General features: G+C 43.7%; 2 protein-coding genes across 5 annotated transcripts in view; one reads left to right on the forward strand and one right to left on the reverse strand.

Annotated features, from left to right (window-relative positions):
* cacna1c (calcium channel, voltage-dependent, L type, alpha 1C subunit) overlaps nucleotides 1–20,726 on the reverse strand; it is an 87,411-nt gene extending 66,685 nt beyond the window's left edge. Inside the window, exon 1 of one of the 3 annotated variants that reach the window (XM_049761532.2) lies at nucleotides 19,528–20,726. In XM_049761532.2, the coding sequence (XP_049617489.1) occupies nucleotides 19,528–19,651 (124 nt within the window). In that variant the 5' untranslated portion in view covers nucleotides 19,652–20,726. Of the gene's footprint in view, nucleotides 1–13,091; nucleotides 14,009–19,527 lie in introns of those variants that run through there. The other 2 variants (XM_049761533.2, XM_049761531.2) reach the window with 2 other exon arrangements.
* dcp1b (decapping mRNA 1B) lies at nucleotides 17,136–23,044 on the forward strand. Of its 2 annotated transcripts, none has more exons than XM_049761537.1 (10): nucleotides 17,136–17,524; nucleotides 17,903–17,943; nucleotides 18,228–18,355; nucleotides 20,598–20,664; nucleotides 20,823–20,958; nucleotides 21,035–21,133; nucleotides 21,204–21,657; nucleotides 21,725–21,903; nucleotides 21,997–22,209; nucleotides 22,272–23,044. In XM_049761537.1, the coding sequence occupies exons 1-10, from the start codon at nucleotides 17,366–17,368 to the stop codon at nucleotides 22,326–22,328; spliced, it is 1,533 nt and encodes a 510-aa protein (XP_049617494.1). In that variant the 5' UTR covers nucleotides 17,136–17,365; the 3' UTR covers nucleotides 22,329–23,044. The 2 variants fall into 2 exon arrangements, with proteins under 2 accessions (XP_049617494.1, XP_049617496.1); XM_049761539.1 differs by having other exon boundaries at nucleotides 21,725–21,892; nucleotides 21,992–22,209.
* The last annotated feature ends 264 nt before the right edge of the window (nucleotides 23,045–23,308 follow it).

Genomic DNA, 23,308 nt, shown 5'->3' on the forward strand with positions numbered 1-23,308 from the left:
ACGATTGCGTTGAGGAACGTAAAGATTGAAAAGGTTCCAAAATAAACGGCTTCCTAAGTCTTTTTTATGGCATAATGGTCCCTCCATTTTTTTTTTTTTTTTTTACACTCAAGACAATGTGCCAACTTGGATTCCCCGGTGGCATTTTGTCCGCACGCAACGCTTACTGTTCCAGCACAGGAGAGCTAACATGTAGAGCCGATACAAAAAGTTTACACACCCTTGTTCGAATGCCAGCTTTTTGTCACTCATCAAAAACTTTTTATATTAATTACCATTGTTTAACCTGTGCAACATAATTACATTTTTTTTCCAAGTGGGGAATTGAAAATAAGAGAAAAATGGGGTTGCACAAGTGTACATACCCTCTTATGTGTGCTCGTTCCAAACACACAGCCCAGTTATTAAAGGGTGTGCACACTTGTGCAACCACATAATCTTGGTTCCTTTTTACTTCCACTCTTGGAAAAGATTATATCCAAAATGGTCAATTGAGACTCATTGTTGTCACGGGAGCTTTTTGTATACCGGAAATAATTAAACCAAAGGGACAGATTGGAGCACATCTTTAAAAAAAAAAAAAAGATGACAACTAATAGAACACAGAAACAGCACATAAAAAAGATGAGATGAAGAACAAGCAGAAGAGCGATGGAGAGAAGAAAAAAAGGAGTCCAAGTTTAGCTCTCCCCTGAGGACTCCTCTTCTCCTCTGCTCTTTTCATCGTCCTCCTCGTCTCCATCCATCACAAAATAATTAACTTGCTATAAGTGAAATTAATTCCACTAATTGGTTTAAAAGGTATTTTTGGACAATGATGGCAGGAGAGGGAAGAGAAAAAAAAAAAAAAAAAGCAAAAGATGTGACCTCACCAGGCAGGAAGTGAACTGAGTGGATTTCTGGGCGAGTTTGATGAGGGGAGATGTGAACTTCTTGTGACCTCACAAATGCTTGCCTATTCCTTTTCTTACACTTACATTTCCCCTTTGGACTCATTTAATACAGCATATGCTAGTACACGTGGACACTAATTACACAAAAAAGGGAAAAAAAGGGGGAGGAGAAAAAAAAAACCTGAGAGTGTGTCTAGACCAGTCAGAGAGGCTGTGAAAAGGTCCTGCGGGTGAATTATTCATCTGCAGCCATGACACCCGAGGGCGATCGACCTCCATGTAACAGAGAGCGAGAGAGAGAGCGAGAGCGAGAGAGTGTTGCTCCACCTGTGTCTACATCAGGACACCAAGCGCAACCTGCTGCTGTCACTCACAAACACACACGATGACGGATAGTGTTGCTATGGAAACCACAACCTTGGGCAGTCACTTAAAGTCACTTGTGGGAATCAAACCTGTGGCCTTTTGGTCACGGGCCTCATTCTTAGGGCACTCATGCTTACTCATTAGTCCTCCGTAGCGATGCAAATTAATTATTACATTTGATTGATTTATTCGAGGACAGCCTCGTGAGATGGAACATTTCGAGCGAGGGTCATTCCACCGAAAATATTGATTCATATTTTAAGCTAATAATGTACATTCTAAAATAGAGTAATAAAATAATTATTCTAAATAGAACATAACATATTAAACAGTTTGTGCATCCTGTTTTAATGCTTCAATTAAATTCTTGGTGCGGCTCCTGATGGTGTGCCTGCTTTAGCCACCGGGGGCAGCATAATCTATTTTTAACTTTACTTTTTGTGACTCAATAAGCTTCAACAGGAGAGTTTGTGTTCAAAAATCTTAACAACGATTTTCAATGCTAATCATTAGCACGTCATGTTAGCATTAAGCTTGCAGGCAAAATTGTTCGGTTTTAAAAGTAATTCTGTCTGTTTTGGATTTAATTTCACAATGATTTTTTTTGGTGGAGGTGTTCTACTCGAATACCAACGATGTGTATACAGCAAATCCTACTTTGTTTTTTTCAATGCTCACAAACGACACAATCCTTCCATTAGCTGTTATTAAATTAATAACCGCCATCATCCTCCTTTGCCGCTAATACGCTATAATCGGCTGTCTCCACTCTGCGGCCTCTCAAAGCTCGCACTCAGCATTAGCAGGCCCGCCCGGCGACGGTTGAATTATTTAACACACACTTTCCTCACCACCCAAAAAGTTTGGTGCGGATGAGCATCACACACAGGGAGAGAAATCAATGCCGGATGGAAGGGAGCAAAACTGTTGGCGCGCCATCTAAAAGGTTTAATTAAAGTAAATCTAAGTGATTGATTCATGTGCTTAGCTTGAGGCTCCCGCCACTTAGCTAGGCTACATGCTCGGAAAAACTGCATTAAACTGCACGGACAACCACTTGATCCATTTAGAATTTGCAAAACTTTTTCGTGGTTGTAAAAAAGTCTCTCTAGATGCTTGTTGCTAGGCAAAATAGTGTTATTTCTAAATATATCTTAGGGTGCTCTGTTATACCATGACAAAAAATCTCAAACCTTTATTGACCATACAAAACGTGTGATCAATCCAACCATTTAACTTCAAACACCTTTAAAAGTCATTTTTACAAACGTCGGACGGAAACAGCATAAAAGCGTTTGCGACGTCTCCTGACATTCTTTGCGCGCGTTCCACTTTGCTTTGGCACATCGCTTGACTTCCTGCTGAAATTAACCAGGCGGTCCCAAAAATAACACCTAGCGAGAGAGGCTGGGGAGAGGGAGGCGGGAGATGATGCGAATCACAAAAAGACGTGATATAAAAAATAAAAAATAACGAGGGGAGGGGTGGGATGGTGTATTTTGGATATCCGGACGGAGAAAACTTTGGTAACTGCATTTTTAAACAACCAATAAAAAGCAGGCAGATGGTGCAGGTGTTCCTATCATTCTGGCTATCATAGAAATAGATTTAATTGGACGCTGAGTTTGATAGGTCGGAAAGATAAACTACCATAGCAACTAACGACCTAATGGGGACTAGAAAGTGGTATAATTGCACACACCCTGCGAGGCTACACGTTACCCCCGTACGTAAACACTCAATCAGACATGACGTCTTTTTTCTTCTCTGGTTCCCTCCATCATACGTGTTAATCAGCGCCGTGTGGCGCCACTCCACGTTCATTACTTCTTGATGAAGCCATCCATTAGGAGGGAACTCTGATTGTCACCAAACAACAGCATTGTGTGTTTGCCAGCGCGTCAAGTTGTACATCACGGGGCCTCGACACGTATTCATCTTATTCCGCGTGTGCGCGCACGTGCGTGGTGAATACATTATGAATCCAGAGCGGATGTAATTTGCGGTGGGCTAATAGAGGGTGGTCATGCGGGCAGACCTAGTCGTGCATTACAAATCACGGCAGCTGGGCCGCGCCTCCCTCAAGGTGACCTTCAGAAAGCTTACCGGACAAAGGTGGGTGATATTCTTTGTGGATGGACACAGCTTTGAATGATTATTTCTAAAACGATCCTAGGAAATCACAATGCCGGTGAGCTATTATTAGAACCGATAGCTAGCTAGATAGCATTAGGCTAGCATAACGCTAGATAAGCATTAAGCTAGTGAGCTAGCGAGCTAAGCATGAATTATCAAGAGCTAGCTAGCTAACTAGCAAACTAGATAAATATTAACATCTTCATAATAACCTTGATCTTTTATACCGTATGTTAAGTCAAGGATCGAAATGAGTCGGGTTAAACTCAACGACTTATTAAATCTATTTCGCCACAGTTTGCTCCAGGCCGCCTTACCTTAGTGCACGCCTGCTTTAATTTGATGATCTGGCTATAAATAAACCTTATCTCATGTCCCTCTTTGCACTGGACATATGTGCGATAAGACGCTTTTTCAATTACCCCGTCCGCAAGCTGACAAGGCGAAGACCACCGCCCTTGCTATTTTTTAGTGCGATTTGAAACTAAAGCGTTTGGTTATTGAACAAACTGTTAAACCTGGTTGCTATGGAGACAGGCAGCATCTGTCACTGATGTCACAGTTGGAGACCCTCACTTGACATTCATTATTGCTTTGTGGAAGGCTGAGGCCGAGATTGCGTTGCTTTGAAATTAGTTGAGACGCTTCTACAAAAAACAAAAAGGCAAACTAGCCTCAATTAGCGAGTGAAAAGGTGCCGATAACGAACGCTAGCTTGCCCGCCGACCTTGCCTCCTTGATGGTAAACAAGTTGGACGGAGTGCAGCTGGCGGCGCCGGGTGCTATAATCCCTCTCGCGGCGAGAACAAAGTCACGGTTGAGAGGTGCTGATCGATACTGGAAATTGTGAGTGCTAACTAAGCTGACAGTCCAATGAGAAGTTTGATTTGAAACAAAGCCAGACACCAGCTAATGATGAAACACAGAAATGGAAAAATATGAACTGGCTGTAAATTAATAAATCGGCGAAGGGCAGTGCCCCTCCAGATACAACAGGGGGCGCTCTTTTACAAAGTTTTTAAAAATCTGGAACAGATTAATAGCATTGGAATAGGGAGAGTGTTTTAGTTCAAAGTGTATCTAAAGACACCACTGAATATGATTTACGCCCCTCTGATTGAGCACTATAAAATCCGCCTAGCAACAAGAGACTGCAAAAAAAAAAAAAAAGAAAAAGAATTGCTTGTCCTTGATGCTAGCTAAAATTTATATAGTTACAGCTGAAAGAACTGAGAAACACGCCTGGCAACTAGCGCATTTTATTACCCTCATCATCATCATGAGGAGCGGAGGGTGCAAAGACCATAGAAGGTAAGGTGGTGTTACAACGAGAAGCGCAAGAGCTGATTTATCATTTCCAGGGCCTGACCGGTCCTCGCTGACAGCGGCGAGCTGCCTTGACTCAGCCCTGCAAATTACCGCCCTACCTCATAGGCCCAGCGTGACCTGGGCCTATAGATATACACTACCATGCAGGCCATAAAAGCAGCATAAGCTTTTGATTTCCTCCCTGCCGGTGGCGTTTAACACCGTTGCTGTTCGCGTCACATTTAAATGGAACAGCCGCGTCCTTATCTGTCTATTCTTCAGAGCCTCGATGTGTGATGGGCCCATTTCACACATTGTGAGACCGTCACAAGTCTCCTTTTCTCCGCTGCCTCGCTTATTCTTTTCATGTGGTCTTCGTCTGTACCGAAAGAAATGCTAGTTGAGATTATGTATACATGAATTGCAGGTACGTGTGACAGATTATGTCAAATGCGGTTCATTTAAAATTCATTCTAACTGCACAACTGTCAAAAGTGTCAATACGTACTCAATCCATTATAAGTTAGCATTAAGCTAGCAGAGGCATGTTTGGTTATTTTAAATACAAACTGTTTTTGTTTTGTATTTATTTCTACAGTCAACCTGAGATGTGAGTGACATTAAAAGCCCAAAGTCTCTTTTACTGGAGAATTGTTCACTTTTTGCCAAATTCTTAAATCGGGTCAGTTGTACACAGGCAGTTAAAAGAAGCCTTGGCGATTAAGTCTGATGGCCACCAGATGCCCGACAGACACACACACAAAAACGCGCACAAGAACGACCACAAAGACAGCGACTAAATGAACCCTAGAGCAAAAAAAGGTCCAAGAGCTCATATACCACATGTGTCTTTATGCTTAGCGTAGTGCAAATATGCATACATGCTTGCTGTGATCTTGGAAGCTTCCAATCAAGCGGCCAATCAGATTGCAGCAAACGAGCCTGCTCAGACGCAAGGAGGCGCTGCCAAAAAACAAAAATCAGCCATGAACTCATATATAATAACCTCAAAGATGTGGCGATATATTTATCTGAGTTGCAAGTAGCATGCTAAAGGCTAATATAGCAGGAATGCATCTCAATCATACTTAGTTGCCGTTAGTGCAAACTGGGAGCCATCGAATCTACTTTGATTGCAAGACCTTGTCCAACTAGTCCAAGAAATACAAGCAATTAAGACAAATATGGGCAAAATCAACAAGCCATCTACAAATTGATCATATCCACATCCCACAGGGATGACGTTTAGCTAAATGAAGAAACATTGGGAAAGATAATTAAGTGATTTCCCCTTTTTTTTTCCTTTAAATGAAGCATTCCGCGAAGTTGCTCGACATCTGCGCTCCAATCAGCCCTGATGCGACGCGATTTGACGTCCTACATCGTTAACGCTTGTTGAGCCATTAGCCAAAATTAGCGCTGGCGCAAGTTAAAAAAATGCATTAGCATGATGATATGAATACATAAAAAAAAGGTGTCCAAGGGAGAAGCATGAAGACATCTCAGTTTCTTTTTTTTTAAATACCACAGTGAGAGATGGAAAAGTCTCCGGGGACCGCTGCCATGTGCGAAGAGGAAGATATCGGCAAATTCATCAGCGGCTTCTTACGCGGGCTGAAATTGGTACATCAACCAAAATGGAACTTTTGTAGGAGAAGTGAAGGGGAAGGAAAAGGATGAAACCACAGTGGGTTTGTAACATGCGCCACCAAGCCAAGGACATTGAATCAGTCAGCATTTAAGTGGCCGCAGAACAGCAACAGATTGACAGCAACCACAGAACTGGGTCATTAGACAAGTTGGAGAGAATTCTGAGTTGTTTCAAATAGTGGTCACAAAACTTTCAGGCTTTTACTAGAAAGCCCAAAAAAAGGTCAGCAAAAGCCTACTAGAACAATTTAAGGTTCTTTGGGGTAGTTCAGAGGCCTTTTTCAATTGTCCCAGGAGTGCACTAATTTCGAATTAGTCATTTGAATGCCAGTGATCAATTCTGAAACCCACCAAATTCCAATTATGAGGGTGTGCACACTTGTGCAATCTGATTATTTCAGTTATTCAAAATAAAAATAGTTGAGTAACTTCAACATAGTTGCTTGGTTTTAAGAGGCCACCAAAGCCACAGCATTTTCTTTCCGGAGTATCGGTATCAACGGTATTGGTCGCGCTGGTATCGAAATATCGATATTTCAGCATCGTCCAATCGGATCCTGTCTGTGATGTGATTAAACATCAGTAAGGCAGCTAGCTATTTGGGTAGAACGACGCACCACCTTCCATTTGCTCCCTCTCTTTGTTCACCCTCTCCCCTGCTTCCTCTCGTCGGAACAAGGTGTTTATTTGATGTGGCGTATCCACGGTAACGCCGCCCGCCACGCTGAGGTAACGTCGTTAATCATCAACTTTATCACACTGCGGGTAGAAGACAAAAAAGAAGAAGGCAAAAAGTCCTCTCGCATCCTTTCCTATTTCCTTTGCTCTCTTTTCAGTTGACATGACAACAGACGACCAATTGTTGCGCCGTCGCCACTGCTGATGACATCACCGTAGCCGTCGGGCCAATACTATCCCGAAAGGAGGGGATGAAAAAATATAAATTAAAATAACATATATTGTTGTGGAATACAAATAACACACACTCGGGGGGGACAAGAGAGACATGGACAAGAGAGGAAAGCCACGCCCACACTGTCCTTTTTCCCAAACTCATTTCCATACTGGGTGACTTTGGTGTAACACACACACTCACACACGCACAATCAATTTTATTGCAAGGAGAACATTTTGTATTCCACAAGTGTCCAAGAAGGACATTACTGGTATTTGCTGCCCTCGTGAATGGTTTAAACATCCCTTTCGATATGGCTCTGTGCAAACACACACACACACATACACACACACACGCTGCAAAAGGAGTCCGGTAACAAGCCTGTTTTAGCCATTATGACTCCAGAGTGTGAAAGTGAGTCTGGTCTTTTGGGAAGTGGACCGCTATGCACACACACGCACACACGTATGTACAGTGTGGTCTGCTGGGAAATGGTCTGCGCACACATCAAGACTGGCCTAGATAGATGGGCTGGCATAGGACACACACACACATACTTGTCTTTATGCACATTCAAGGACACTGTTCCGGCCTACATAGTGGGGTCATTGCGAAGCGGAACGCCTCGCCTGGAGTAGAAGATAAAACCAAGAAACGAGTAAAGAGGAAACACACTCAAGGAAATGAAGCAATTTAGCCGTCCTTTTGTTTAACCTTAGCCTTCTCCCGCCTCCTCTCCATCCCAGCAGCCCCGGTCGCCACGGCAACGGGCAGATCGGGACAGGATGCCATAAAAGTGCTGTCGCAGCAGAGCGGACGGCGAGCGACGGGTCGACAGGCAGAAAGAGGCCGGTAAAAATTGCGCACAGCTCGTTAAGCCGGACGGTGTTCAAAAGAGACCGGCCGGGCGGAGACGCCTAATGGCTTTTTGTCGCCATGGCGACCATTCCGCGCGATAGCCAAAGCGGGCCCTAATCGCGTTAATGATAAGTCAGACCACTCTGTGACATTTGCTCATGCGGTTGGAGCGCAGTTAAGGTTCCAAATGCTCAACTTTGGCAATTTCTTTGACTTCTAGTTGTTTACTTATAATAAAAATGCTAATTGTTTACATTATCGGACACTAGATGCACCTTTTAATCTATATAAAACAACAAAAAAGTTAGTTTTGGAACATTTTCACAAGGTTCAGCAGTGCTTAAATATTGGTTGCTAAAAGTGTTATAACACCACCAATGCTATTCCTTAGCCTGCCTATGGCGTTTTGCATTGTTTGTTAGCATTAAGCTAACTCAACTTTGGTAGACCAAAGTTGTGTGGATGTTTGAAATACACATGTAATTCCTTTTTTAAGATGCACAGCAGATTTTATTTTTATTTAATTTATTCATTTTTATTTATTTATTTACTTTTATAAGTTATTTCTCGAAAATGACAAAACAATTGGACACTTAAAACAGATTTGGTAAACTGCAATTTAAAAGACAAAAATAGCTTTCGAGATCATTTAGTGGCAAATCTCAATGTTTTCACAGGCTACTATAGTGACAAAAATATACTTCTATTAATACCACAAATATGTGACTTATTTCCATCTAAAAGGCTTTTTTTATTGGCTAAAAAACCCCATCTCAAGGGTTCAGCTTCCCTTAACCTCTCCCTGTGACTAAAGAAAGTGACAGCGAATGTTAGAAGCCGCAGGCCAAAGAGCGGACTTTTGTTAGCTGTGATTCTTTGCCCCCGAGAAGCCATCCAGCAATGGCGGCGGCGGCAGACTTGCAACGGCAAGAAGATGCCCGCAAATTGAGCATCCGAACGCAGCCGGGGGCAAGAGAACACACACTCACTCGGGTTTAATCTGGCTTGCCTTGGAACTGTCCCCCTGCAGGGTGTCACTCACTGAACATAGTGTGTGTGTGTGTTTTTTTCACCACCTTGGAATTCTGGGGCCTAAAAATGCGACCACAGGGTGTCGAATACTGAATCGCATTTGTATTGGCTGTTAGCAACACGAAAATGCGGTGGTACATACAAGAAATTAAAAAAAAATAAGGTAGGTTAGTCGTAATTGATAATTTGTCATAATATTAATTAAGGATTGTAAATTTAAGGGGGGGGACAGTGCCCCCGTAACGCCCCACTTTAGCTCCGCCAGTGTATGGCCAGTAACTGTGAACTGCAATTAACCAGATTTGATTAAAGTTAATTTGTTTATGTGTCAAAGTCAAATTAAGATGGACTACTGGAAAATAACTTGCAAATTTCTATTTCGCGTTTCCCCTCCTAAAGCACTGTGACGGATCCTTTTCACAAGAAAAAAAAAAAAAAAAAAAAAAAAACAGCCATCGAACCAACCGGTAAACTCAGAGTGAACCGCCTCAGATTAAAGATGGAAACCAGCCCGCCCCGCTCCAAAAAAAAAAAAAAAAAAACAATGGATAGGGTCGAGTTAAAGACTCTTTGTGAGATGAGAGAAGAAGGGTGGCCAGGGCAGCGATGAGATGGAGGCAAAGAAGTGAAAAGCGCGGCTGGCTATGAATAATATAGACAGCTGCCTTCCCTCATCGCTCATCCCTCAGCCACACGTGGAACTTGGGGAAACAAACGCACGCAAAACGAGTCGCACTCACGCTCTCTTGGTAATGAAATGTGGCGGCAAAGAAGGGGGCGCACCGCATACTGCGGCAATTCTGGAGCCTGACACACACGACGACGACAGCATGGAGCAAGACTGAATTTGACTATTCAGAAATGTTTCCTTTTGGTCTATGAATTTAGATTATCGCAAGACAAACCGAGATGTATCGTTAGGATGTTTGTGGGGGCTGCCAATACCAGGCACCGACACTTTAGACAAAAAATGGCCAAGTCCTCCTTGGCAGTAGTTGGTGCTATACTGCGAATGTTTGACACATCTGTGTCACAATGAAAAGTAATTTCAGCTCATTGTGTAATTAATTCATGACATTTTATATATCAGAAGTACTTGAGGTATCGATACTTCAAGTCAAAACATTAGGGACAGCTATCAGTCCGATGCAATAGAATATCATTAGACATGTACCTAATAATGTGTCCACTGTCATTCAAAGCTTATTTATTTATTTATTTATTTATTTATTTATTTATTTATTTATTTATGTTGAATCGAAATAAAAGGCAGCTATGTGTCTCATCTGTCTGTTTGCGGGTTCACTCCAGGTGATCAAGCATGAGTGTGCACCCTAAGAAAAAATAAATAACAGTGTATGAGATAGCAAGTCATTATTTCCTGTGGCGGCTTCAGGCGGATCAATATATGAGGGTGAGCACATGTGTGTGTGTTTGTGTGTAAAAGATAAGCAGGGAACAAAGATTAGGCCGCACAAATCAAAAGAGGCGTGCACATACAAAGAGGCCGTAATAGCACAACATGAGGAATGAAGACGGAGGCCGTGATAGCGCCAAAGAGCAGAGGACAGCCTTGGGATGGATTTCCGATACCACGCCGGCGGCTTAAGCGAGTCACAGTCACGGATAATCCTTCTCTTTCTTCCACCCTACTCCGCCTTTCCATCCATCCGTTCACGTTCGGGCTCCCTTCTCATCTTTTGGTTGCTTCCCCCCCCACCCGAGCGTCACCTGGGCCCGAGCGAATGTGCGTCGTATATTAAGAGCAGCTGTTGTTGAGGCGCGCATTTAAGTTGAAGCCGTGACGACCCTCCGAGGCACTACAAATATCTTTAACGCGGATTGGCCTTTAATCACTCATTACATCCGCCAGTAGAGCTGCTTGAACCTCTCGCTCTGACAAAAAGGCTCATACACACACACACACACAAAACTGGCAATATTACAGTATCTTATATTAATATTACACTATATATATATTAGGGTTGTGCAGTTCTTCATAAAAGACAGATGCAGAATGATTCCAGGACGCTTCGATTTGAAAGTGGTACGACTCGATTCGGTTCGACTCTTCAAACGAGAGCATGTATCTTCCGAATGAATCGCCAAGAAGGTCCGGGCAGTGACACGGCAGCATGGGGTGCCACAGAACTGTCAATAGAGCAATAATAATGAATGAACTGTCCGTGGTGCTGAAAACACCTCCCCCGGACAAACTCCAAATTCCTCAGCCACTGGTCCTAAAAGGTGACGAGAGCTGGAAGGCAGCCCGTGATGAGTCAGTCTATTGAATTGGACACGAAGATTGATGGGATGACCCAGAGGGCCACTTTTAAGAAGCGGGACCTCATTTTGATCAAACAGGACCAGTATGAATATTAAAATCTGATAAGAGAATAGCGCTTAAAATTTGTTAATAATGCTGCTAAACCATGATGATGGGGTCAAACTCAAGTGTCTGCATAAGTGTAAGATTGTAGAATAGAGTTTAATCTCCGTCAATCACGGCATTCCCAAACAATTTCCTGTGAATTACGTCCACCTGGGAGGATTACGTGGGGATTATAGTATTTGTACATTCCACGGGCAAAAGCTCCACGTCTACATAAATCGCAACAGTTTGTCACTGGTGTTGTAAAATAAATGGGATTATTTACTGGCGATGGTACTGTATTTATTAATGTTATTGACCGTCATTAAGTTTATCGCACAACTATATTCACAACAATCTGTACACTAAAAGAGGACGTAAAGTCGATTTTTTTATTAATGCAATACATTATATGCACCCACATTAGTCTAAACTCACTTCCATCCCAGTTAAAAAGGAAATTTGATGTCTATTGCCGTCAATGGGCAAGAAAAGGCCAACTGGTTTTAGGAGCGGCCATTTTGTCTTTTACTGCTACTTGGGGTCGACTGAAAATGACATCACAGTGTCGTCAGGTAACGACAGCTCACCTGTTGACAGCCAGTTTCTTCGTACACAAAATATTTCTAACATTGTTCAGAAATTTTACTTCAAAATATACAACAACATTTTAAATTGTAACACTGAATTGTTTGGTATCGATATATGAATAAAAATTAAATTGTTCTTTATATTTTCATTCAGTGTGATTACTGTCTGCTGTCGTTCCAATAAAGTACCAGGCAGTATTTCAGTCATCCCGCCGCCAGGAAAAAAAAAAAAAAAAAAAAAAAGTTTGTGCTGTCTTACTCCAGAAACATTTTGAGTCAGCTCGGAAAAGTCAACTGGGGTCACCTTTGAAACTGCATTATGACACACGCCTGGCATCCGTGCCGCCCGCGTGTAAAAATTAACAGGATGGCTCATGTATGATGAGCCGTTGCGTGTCTCACTGCGACACGGATGCAAACACACACACACACGCACACACTCGCCGCCGCTCTCCTCATCTCCCTGTTGCTATGGAACCTGTCGCCATGCAAGGCGGGGAAGGTAGGCTGAACTGATGGAAGCAGACACCGGAGAGGATGACGACGATGAGGCGCGTGAAGAAGAAAGACGATGGCGTTAAGAACCCGTCGGAAGGATGGAAAAGGGGGGCAGCTTTTTTTTTTTTTTTTTTTGCACACCGCAACGTGGGTGGAAGGAGGCGCCGCGTTCACACTGCGCAATGCAAACAGACCCTTTCCTCGCCGGCCATGGGCGAAATCCCGATCCACCATGTGGACGAGCGAGAAACTCTGCAATACTTGTTGGGAATAATGTTGTTGCCCCCCCCCCCCCCCCCCCCCCCGCCCCCCACGCCCCCCCGTCACTTCTGCAACAGCCTGTTGACTGACCCGTACGCCCACCCATGACGCCACATGTGTGCGAGAGGCCTCGTTCCGAACTTCCCGGCTGCCCTCCTCCCCCTCCCCTCCATCATCAACACTCACAAGACAGTTTGGGGGGTGGTGGGGGCCGTAAAAATAAAATCACATACCTTGATGGTTCTCAAGGGTGTCCTCCGGGATGTACATGTTTTTGCTTTCATTTACCATAAATGTAGTCCAGGGTTCTCCCTATGCGTAAATGGATTGAAAAGAGGGGGGGGGAATAGCCCCCCTCCAAAAAAAAAAAAAAAAAAAAGAAATAAAAGGGGGGGGGGGGGTGAGTCTGACAGCTTGTGGATATTCCCGTCGCTCGGCAGGGGAGGGGTATCTTCGGATGGAGTGAATATTACCTAATCCCCATGATGGAGGTGAAGGCGAGAAAAAAGAGGGATCTGTCGGCGGAACCGGTCGGCAAAACGCACCGGCGCATCCCTCGGTACATCCGGGCCCTAGGCGACGAGCATGAGCAGCACCGCGTTCAATCTTCACTCTCCTCTCCTCTGCTTTTCTTTCCTCTTATTTTTTATTTTTTTTTTTAGGTGGGGGGGGTATTTATTTTTTTCTTTCCTCAAAGCTTTAAAAGAGCTCGCAAAGCACGGGCGCTGTCAGTGGAAGTGCGCAAAAGACGCATCGCTGCTTGGCATCCTCGCTGCTGCTGCTGCTGGAGGAAGAGGAGGAGGAGCAGGAGGAGGTGGAGGAAGATTGGAAAATGACAAGAGTGCAAATATTCCATCGCGGGGGTTAAATCTCCCAATAGGTTAAATCCACACTGAGAGCCTGGCAGGAATCCACAAAGGCGCGCAAAGCAGGCTGTCCTATCCTGTCCTGTCCTATCCTCATCCGCGCTCCTCTCGCGTCCCGATCCAGTCCATGGTGGTCTCCTCTCTTGTCGCTTGCTCGCTCTCTCGCTCGCTCGCTCTATGCGTGTGTGTGTGTGTGTGTTTATGTGTGGAAGTGGACCGGAGTTTGGGCTCTCTCGTCTGCCTCTGCTGCTCTTGCAGCTCTGCAGTCAAACACACTGAGAAAGAGAGAGAGAGAGCAAGCGAGAGAGCGAGAGAGTGAGAGAGAGAGAGAGAGAGACCCCTCCTCCTCCTCCGTCCGAGTGCTTGCACACACTGACTGCTTCCAGATGTGTGTGTGTGTGTGTTTAATTTTTTTTTTTTTTTAAATAGACTGGTCAGAAAAGACATTGTTTGGGATTGTATGCGTGGCAGGGATTTGTCATATTTAAAAAAAAAAATAAAGAAAACGTGTATTGGTTTACATGTTTACATGTGCGGTCCACTCGTCTCAATTAGCAGAGGAAGGAACAGAGGTCAAAGTTCAGACACATGTGGCGTGCTTTTCCTTTTTTTGGCCCGTGCTAACGTCTTTGACTCTGCTCTTCACGGAGCACAAAAAATGATGAAAGCTTTTATTGCTTGCCGATTACACTGACAATTTAATTACATGATTTTTTTTTTTCCCCCCAAAAAAGACCTTCAGGACTGTCCAGAGTTTCGTCATCTTTGTCAACGTGTCCTGCCCCCACCCCAAGGCGCCCAAAGTAATTTTCTGGTGACATGGCTACATATTTGCGCTAATATATTAATGAAATGAAGTCATCAGCTCTTAACTGAATCAAATCTCGGTTGTGTCAAATCCACTCAAATCAAATCTTTTTTTTTAAGGCTTTCAAGCACCTGCGAGAGGAAAAGACAAGGATGGAAGTAAAAGCAAGAAAGCTCTGTGTAGCGCATTAAGATGTGCAGGGCAACATTGCCAAGTTCAAATTGTAATTATAATGCCAGCCACAGCATAATATCATTATTATTGCCTTTGACATTGAATTTGCCTTTCCAGTATAAAAGCGGCATGATGTCAATCTCGCTGCGGGCGATGCTGTGATCCGGGGGGTGAAGCTAAGCGCTACACTCGCCATGTATTCATTTAGCTCAGGGTCATAGTGCACACTACGCGCCCACTGTGCCGTAATGGGATAAAGATTTTCAATGACTCATCGATATATGTAAAAAAAATACACATACGGTGCATTGACTGATAAACATGAGTCACTTTTAACCACTCGAAGTCTGACGAGCGGATAAAACAGAGTAAGCAAAACCATGCTCGAGCTACAATGGATATAAAAAGTCTACACACCCCCTGGTCAAATAGATTTGTGATAAGAAAAAAATGAACTGTCAAAACTTCTTCCATCTTTTTGATGGGGAAAGCACAAATAAATAACAGAATTTTTGGGGGGAGTTTCGATACAAAAACAATGACATTATTTGAAAGAAAAACCAATATAATTCAACATAGCAAAATTAGAATCCTGATACCTCAAAATAACGTGAGCATCGGCGCCGATACAAAGTATCGGTACACGCCCATCCCGAGCCGAGAAATGATGGTGTTGTGTAAGTGTGCACACCCTCAATAAAAGAATTTCAGTTCTAGTATTTTTTTTTATTTTGCATACAGCTAAGAGCGAATGCTAGTTTGAACCGCTCATATTTCCCTCCACCGTAATGGTCACATTAATAGTTGAAACAGTTTACAAATGATTTATCTTTTTACATCCCTAAAACCTGGCAACTGACCAGGGGCATGCAGACTTTTTATCCACTTTATGTTCGGGAGGGCCAAGAGGAGGAAAGGACCACGGATGGAGGGCAGGTCGTGGGAACAGACACGCGCACCCGGGGGACTCACACACACACACATACACACAAGCATCCTCTATAATCCGGCCTGCGCATCGAATGGCTGTTCTATATTTGTACGTCCCGGCCCCCTTTGGTAAAAATCGGCTGCTCTCTGGGAAGAAGGATGCAGACAAACAGTGAAATGCCACAATCCCATGCAGGGGCGAGCCAACAATATGCCGTTCGGTCAAAGGTGAAGGCCTTTGGAAACGAGGCAATATCTCCATTAGGCGTCGTGTATCTTTTAATTACGTCGGTTCATTACCTCCACGACCGCGACCGTCCCGTTTGCAAATTGCATCCACCTGCACGGCGGCGCACACTTTGTATTGAACGCACGTCTTCCCGCCGACTCTCGCTTGTCTCTAAATAGAATAAATGAATTCTAGAATAGTCTCCATCGATCAAGTGCTATCAGGAGACGTCCCCTATTAATGTGATACAGTGTGTCTGTGTCCAAAGTGTCATGTCACTACTTTTATTGCAGAGAACACATTACACGCCCTCGAGTCTGGCTTCTTTCACTGCCCTCTCATTGCCATCGTTACTTGGAGCCAATCACAGCGTATTGATAATATTGAGTGGCTGACGGATGCCTCATTAGGCTCGTCATCGGAAAACATGCACACTGACAAATACATGTTTACATTCAAACAAACCCCTGGTGGATGACACAGGCAATTATTTTCAAGCTAATTACGAGGCACACAACATGCGCTAGCATACAAGTGATATTTTGTATCTAGGCTCTGTAGTACAATTTCAAAATGTCCACATGCTGCATCCATGCTGTACAAATTCTTAAACACACACACAACACGACTGGAAAACTTAGTGTTACACGTCCCATAACGCCCCCTAGTGCATTTCATGGGAAATGCAAACGTGTACTGTACCGTGCCATATTTTGTTTTAGGAAAGAATACATCTGCTTGAATCGTATTTTATACAGTTCACTAATTGTGTTATTATATAACAACTCTCGACGGTTTAAGAGAATTTTACTTCTAGACACTGCAAAACATCTTAAACAGATACATATACACTACATGTACGCAACTCAGTTTTATTTCTAGAGCAAGGACCACAGCTGAAACATCGACTATTAGACAAAACATTAAAAGAGTAACAGAATTAAATACGAATTACAGACTAAACAAGTAAACCATAAAAGATATGCATTTAAAAAAAAATTCTTACACATATTACCATATGTACTATAAACTCAATCACTATTCATGAAGGTTAAATGTGTATTCAATATTTAAATAAAATATTGTAATATGCTAAATTGTGGTGTTACATTATGACAACCAAATATCACAAATAGTTTTTTTTTTTCGTAAACACTACCGGCGTCGTTATTTTCCAAGCAATTGTTGGGCAGTTTTGAGGTTTGAAAAATCTAATTTTCAAAAGCGCTTTTCCATCGATGTTTCCGGTTTGATTGCTCAGCCTGTGAAAACGCGAGCGCTGCAACTCGATTACTCACGCCTGCTTGTTTACAATTTCCCTGTTGACATTAAAACGAATCGATCGGTTCACTTGTAGCTGGAAAGCTCCGATTTTTGGGGGTTAATTTACCATTCAATTAACGGGCTAAGCATTTCCACGCAACGCATCTGTTTTGATTTCGCCTTCTTTCAATTTAGCCGTCTATGCTAACTAGCTAGCTAAGATCTCCATAGGGAACAATGACAGCGACTTGCGCAGACAGCGGCGGAGGTCTAACCGCTAAAGGACTGGACATCAGCCTGGCCGCTTTGCAAAGACACGATCCCTACATTAACAACATCGTGGACGTGGCCAGCCAGGTGGCCCTGTACACGTACAACAACAGAACCAATGAGTGGGTAAGCTCAGCTGCAACTTCAGTGCGACGGACGATGCTAACGGAGCTTAGCATGCTGCAACCGCGCTTAGGAACTCGCACGAAGATTTAAGTTTTGTTGTTGTGCCCATTGTCCTTTTTGTTTTGATTTCACGTGTTGCATGTGGACAATAATTATTTCCTATCCACTAATTGATTATTATTGAAGAAATGATCATTCATCATTATTAATTACAACGATTAAAGATATAATGTGCAAATTTGTTATTTTGGAAGTGCATATCAAACGTTGCCCCTAACTTGAGCACTTTATATACGATTTAAAAAAATTAAAAATAGTTTAGAGCTGCTGATTTTTCTGCAAATGTAACAAATCGTAATAAACATGTTTGTTTTTCAGGAAAAGACTGAAGTGGAAGGCACTCTGTTCATCTACACGAGGTAAATTGCACCTGCAAATACAACTTCATTTCTTCACTTGTCCTTGTAAGGTTCGACAGTAGCACAACAGTTTGTGACAAAAAAGAAATCAGGGAAAATGGGGCCGTAACAACGACAAGACATTCACAGTCCAGCAAGCAATAAAATAATTTAAAATGCATATTTGAAATTAATAAGCGATTTTGCTCTCGACCAGGAAAACGGAAAACCAACAATTGTGTTGTTCTGTCTACAAAATTTCCTCAAACTAAAAAAGCATTCAAAGTATTTTTTTGTTTTTTTAGGCTGGCCTCGCCCACACATGGCTTCACCATCATGAACAGACTCAGCATGGAGAACCTGACGGAGCCCATCACCAAAGACCTGGACTTCCAGCTGCAGGACCCCTTCCTGCTCTACCGCAACGCACGGCGTAAGAGTTACCACCGAATAAGAAAAAACGTCAAGTAAACATGACCGACATCCTGCGTACTATTCCTGGATGTTGCATCAAAATGGAGGCCGTAAAATAGCTAGAAACAGACAGCTAGGGATGAACCGCGCCTCCATTTAAGGAGTTGTTCTTTATCGGCCGGAGTCTCGGCGGCCAGACGAGAGCCTGTCAGCACTCCCGTGGCGGTCGGTGGAGATTAGATGCATGGCAGCAGGCGCTGATAATGCAAACACGTGCGCACACTTTCTTCCTGCCTCTGTTTTAAAATAAATTCCACATCATCCCACAATAACAAAAACCAATAATCATCACGTTAGGTGATGCTACAGTATGCAAATAGCATGACCTTACGTGCTCGCCGCTAATGGTGTGTAGCTAATGCTAGCAGGCTAATGTGGCTAACTGTCACAACACTATTCAAACTAGCTGCAGGATACAAGCACAGGAATGGAATGTCTACAACAACGCCAGACAATTATGGAAATTTAAAATCACAGTATTGTGTATCTCTCTGTCGTGATTATTTTTTGCTAGCAAACTAACATCCGCCAATTTAGGGCCCAGTAACTCTGCCCGCCGCGTGCCACGACCTCCGCGCGGACGAGGCCGTGGAATCTTATCATTAAGCAAACACGTTGCGCTCGGCAATGCCGTAACGTCCGGGAATGGCGGTTGGCGCTAAGTGGCAGCCTGGGCTAAAAATAGACAGCAGAGATACCGACTCCGGGATGGGACGCGTACATCCAGCTAGTCATTATCCCTGCCTGACAACTGGCCATTTGACAGGAAGCTTGTTAATTATTGTGGGGTTTGAGTTTTGATTCTAATTGGGATGCGCAGATACCGCTTCTTCCTGAGTATTTTGAGCTGTGGACGAAACGCCTTTACGTCTTGTAAAAGAAGTCCAACTATAACACGTTATCTGGTAACAACTTGGAAACTGTGATCCAAATGTGGACTATTAACACTACAAAGACCCTATATATGAAATAATCATTCAAACTTGATTAACTTGCTATATCATGAATACGATACAATAACCGATTAATCGTCTGATTATTTAAAAAGTATACATTTATATCCAATACAATTTTTGACGTAGAATATTGGCGACAATATCGGTGGGTTTGATTTCCTCGAGAAGGTTTTACCTCCAGGTCGCACGTAGGTGTAGCCCAGGTCCGTTTCCGACACTAGCTGGCCTTTAAATCGTACTTCGGGCTCTTCCTGCAGTCTTTCATGTTTGGGTTTCCTGGTGAAAAATCTTCTCAGCATGGCTACAAGTGCCTCTCAGCAGGTCAGCCTGGATTTGTACTAGTTGAAATGCATTGGAGGTCTTGGTCCCATTAACGCAGGAGTGCTGACAAGGTCCTTAACGGCATCCCTTCAGGGAAGCAGCGTCCTACAGCGACCCCGGCTCCTTCAAAATGCTCGTAAAATTCCAAGTTTGATCGGAGTCATGCGGTCGCGTCCTTCCAGTTCGCTTCAGTTAGGGAAGTGATTTGAAGCCCCTCTATGTCCAGCTGGTGGCCCACCCTCACTCTTTCACACGCTCCCCTCTCTTGGTCTTTTTCCTTTCCGTTACACCGACATCTTCTCACTTGTCCCCAGCTCCTTGCCGTTGATCCTCGGTCCAACCCGTGAAGTGTTTGTGACTCGGCGGGGCAGTCTCCCACTGTAGTTACTTATTTGGTCCTGGGCTGACTTTTTCCCAGGCTCAACTGGGGCGACCTCAGTGGCAGGTCCAGCCTCGCTGGTCTCGTGTGTAAACATGCGCATCGCGTGGTGGGCTACGATGTTGTGGTAAAAGTTTACGAGCTCAAAATTAGCCTAGCTGTGGGTTTGTTATTATTCGGTCTACTTCGAGTTGAATTGACGATTCAAAGTCAACTGTAGTGCACCACTTTTTCTTTTTTTTAATCTTTTTATTTAATTTATATATTTTTTTTTATTTATCATTATTATTTATTTTCAACTGTATTGCACCACTTTTTTTTCTTTTTTTATTTTCCCTATTTAATAGCTCGACTGGAAAGTGGGCCACGTTCATTGGATTGCGAGGCCGCGCGGTACGCCGGCAATCTCATTCCGTCGTCTGCTGACCTTCGTCTCGGTATCGGGCGGCCACTTTTGGTTATTACGAGGACCTAACTTGATTTTTGCAGACCTTTTGTTGCTATTTATGATGCTGATTGAAAAACGGGCCTCTCCCTCTCCCCAGTGGTCATCCATGGCATTTGGTTCTACGACAAGGCTGACTGCCAGCGCATCGCCATGAGGATGAAAATGTAAGCGCTTGCTTAATTCTTGGCTCCGATACAAACACTTCAAATGTAATTGAATTACAGAAGATGAATACACTACGTTTACCGGGAAATGTGTGTGTGTGTGTGTGTGTGTGTGTGTGTGTGTGTGTGTGTGTGTGTGTGTGTGTGTGTGTGTGTAGACTGACCCAGCAGAAGCAAGTGGTGGTGCAAGGTGGTTGGCTGCCCCCTAGTGGAAGTGCAGGTGGTGTGCAGGATGAAGAGCAGGTGGTGGACATCATCCAGATGCTGACTAAAGCTCACAGCCAGTATGACAAGGTAACACATCTGCAAAAAAAAAAAAAAGGAATGCAAGTCAAACGGATGTAATTAATTGGTTTATGTGGCGGAACAGGAGAAATCGACTTGCGAGCCAAAGGAAATTGGCGGCAGCGGTGTTCTGTTCGGGAAGCCCAACCTCATCAAACCCATCCCCGTCAAGCCAACCACTCCGGTACAGCACCGATCACCACTTTGCCATTTGCACCTCCTCCCTGATTCCACTCTTGCTTTCCTGTCTTCAGGACAACAATGCGAGCGAGTCCAAGTCGCTCTCTCTGGCTACCTTATTTGGCTCTCAGCCTCAACGCTCTCCCAAACTTGACTCCGCCTCTCCATCCGCCGCACCGGTAACCACAAAAGCCTCTCGCCCTCCCGTCGCACGCACCCTCACCTATGAAACTTCGGCGGCCAAGGAAGTCACCCGGGAGGAAAACGCCCTGTCCCATCATCCCCATCAGCACTGCCCGGCCATTTTGAAGCTCATGCAGGGGCAGAGGGAAGCTCCCAGCGGGGTCCTTCAGACGCTGTCTGAGTCGCCCGAAAACCGGCTGTGCGACAACGGCGTTCCGCTGGATCGCCATCAGCACCAGCACGTTTGCCACCATCAGATGCACCATCACCACCAACCCGATCCAATCAAGAGACTCTTCCAAAACGCCGCTGCCCCTTGTTGTGCAGCGCCGTGTTCGCATGCAGGTGGGACCTTTTTTTTTTGGTGCTTGACAAACGCTAGGGACTAAAGAAACAATTGTGACCTTCCCAGGTGGTCCTCCACACATCCCGGGTGCACTTTCCCCCCACGAGCTGGTCCACAAGTTACAGCTGGTCCAGCAGCAGCAAAGCCAGGCCCCGCCGGAAGCGCCGCGCCTCGGCCCCACGCTGGCCCCTCGCTTCCAGGGGCCATCCAGCATGGCCACGGCGGCCCCGAAGTTGCAGTTTCAGGTTGGTAAAAAAAATCTCAAAGTTAGTCCCCTCGATTCAATTAAAAAAAATCTGTATTTCATATGTAGCTTAAATTACCTGTGTTGTGTTCAGGGGCCTTCTCCGCAGAGAATCCCAGCCACCGTGGCCCCGACGTTGCTCCTCTCCCCCAGCGTCTTCTCTCAGGTGAAATCGGATGTGGCGTCACCAGCCGCTGCCACCGCACAAGACCCCTACCCATCCGCCTCCTCCAGTTACACGCCTCAGAAGGAAACCAGAGTTCTGTCTAGAAACCAGCTCCAGGCAGTCTTATTGCACCTGATCCAGGTAGGATAAAAAAAATATCAAATTGCGCGTTTATATGTGTGACAACATTTGATCTTTTGCAGACTGACAACTCCTTCCTGGACACCATCTACGAGGCCTACGTTGGGAATTTTTGCTAACGGCCATGACGCTTTTTGGGACTTGATCTGGATACCACCAAAAATTCAAACAATGATGGCTCTTTTTTTAAAAAAAAAGCACACAAAGGATGGGGGTGAAATAAAAAAAAAATAATAAAGTTGACCCTCTGAAGAAGGAAAGATGCCTAAAGTTGATTTGATGTAGCATTTTATTGTTTGGAATATTACACTGAAATTGTACAATTGGCACATAAGAAAATGCTAATTTTCTGTAGGAATATTTGTTTATTCCATCTACACGTGTTTCATAGTAATATGTCATTACAATTGTTTATTTTTTGTACTGGAAGTTTCATAAGATATCTCGACAAAACTGCACTACCTCGCAGAGAGCCATGTTTTCTTTGAATTGAGTTTAAATTTGCATATTACTTCTGTTATGACGCAATTGCACAGAAATAAGCAATAACTTGACAGCATCGCAAGATGCATCCATTTACAGTAATTATAATTTAAGAGAGAGGGGGAAAAAAACGTATTTTTATACTTGCAGTTAACCAGCATGCACCATTAAATTGGGAGAGGCATTTAAACGCAACCTTTAAAACGTTCTTTTTTGCAGTTGAATGTTTAGTCAGTGGTAATAACATCTGGCAGTTGAATGTTCATTTTCGTTTTTTTTTTCACATGGTTATTCGGGTATGTTGGTTTGTAGCGGGAGTATATTGGATATTAAATTTAAATTTTCTTAAAAATGTTTAGTGTTGTCAATTTTGCCAGAGGGTGCGTTTTCATTCCGCTATTACTAGAGGGCGCAAGAGAGTCTAATTAAGTTACTGGTGTGTCTTATTAGAACTACAAATACACGTTTTTTGTGTTTGTGGCTTAAAAAAAAAACATTTGAAAGTTGCCCTCAACACACTTAATTCAAGGAGGAAAACAATTTATACATTTATTTATTATACATACATATACATTTAAATAACCATTTTAAATAATAAGCAAACAATTTAGTGTCA

Source organism: Syngnathus scovelli, chromosome 22 (assembly GCF_024217435.2).
Source record: "Syngnathus scovelli strain Florida chromosome 22, RoL_Ssco_1.2, whole genome shotgun sequence".
In the NCBI taxonomy this organism is placed as follows: Eukaryota; Metazoa; Chordata; class Actinopteri; order Syngnathiformes; family Syngnathidae; genus Syngnathus; species Syngnathus scovelli.

What these genes read in the sequence shown, in the direction of transcription:
- dcp1b (XM_049761537.1), top strand. Translation starts at nt 17,366, where the DNA reads ATGACAGCGACTTGCGCAGACAGCGGCGGAGGTCTAACCGCTAAAGGA. An exon ending in CCGTCAAGCCAACCACTCCG is followed by an intron (nt 21,134 to 21,203) that starts GTACAGCACCGA and finishes TCCTGTCTTCAG; the next exon opens with GACAACAATGCGAGCGAGTC. An exon ending in TCTTATTGCACCTGATCCAG is followed by an intron (nt 22,210 to 22,271) that starts GTAGGATAAAAA and finishes GATCTTTTGCAG; the next exon opens with ACTGACAACTCCTTCCTGGA.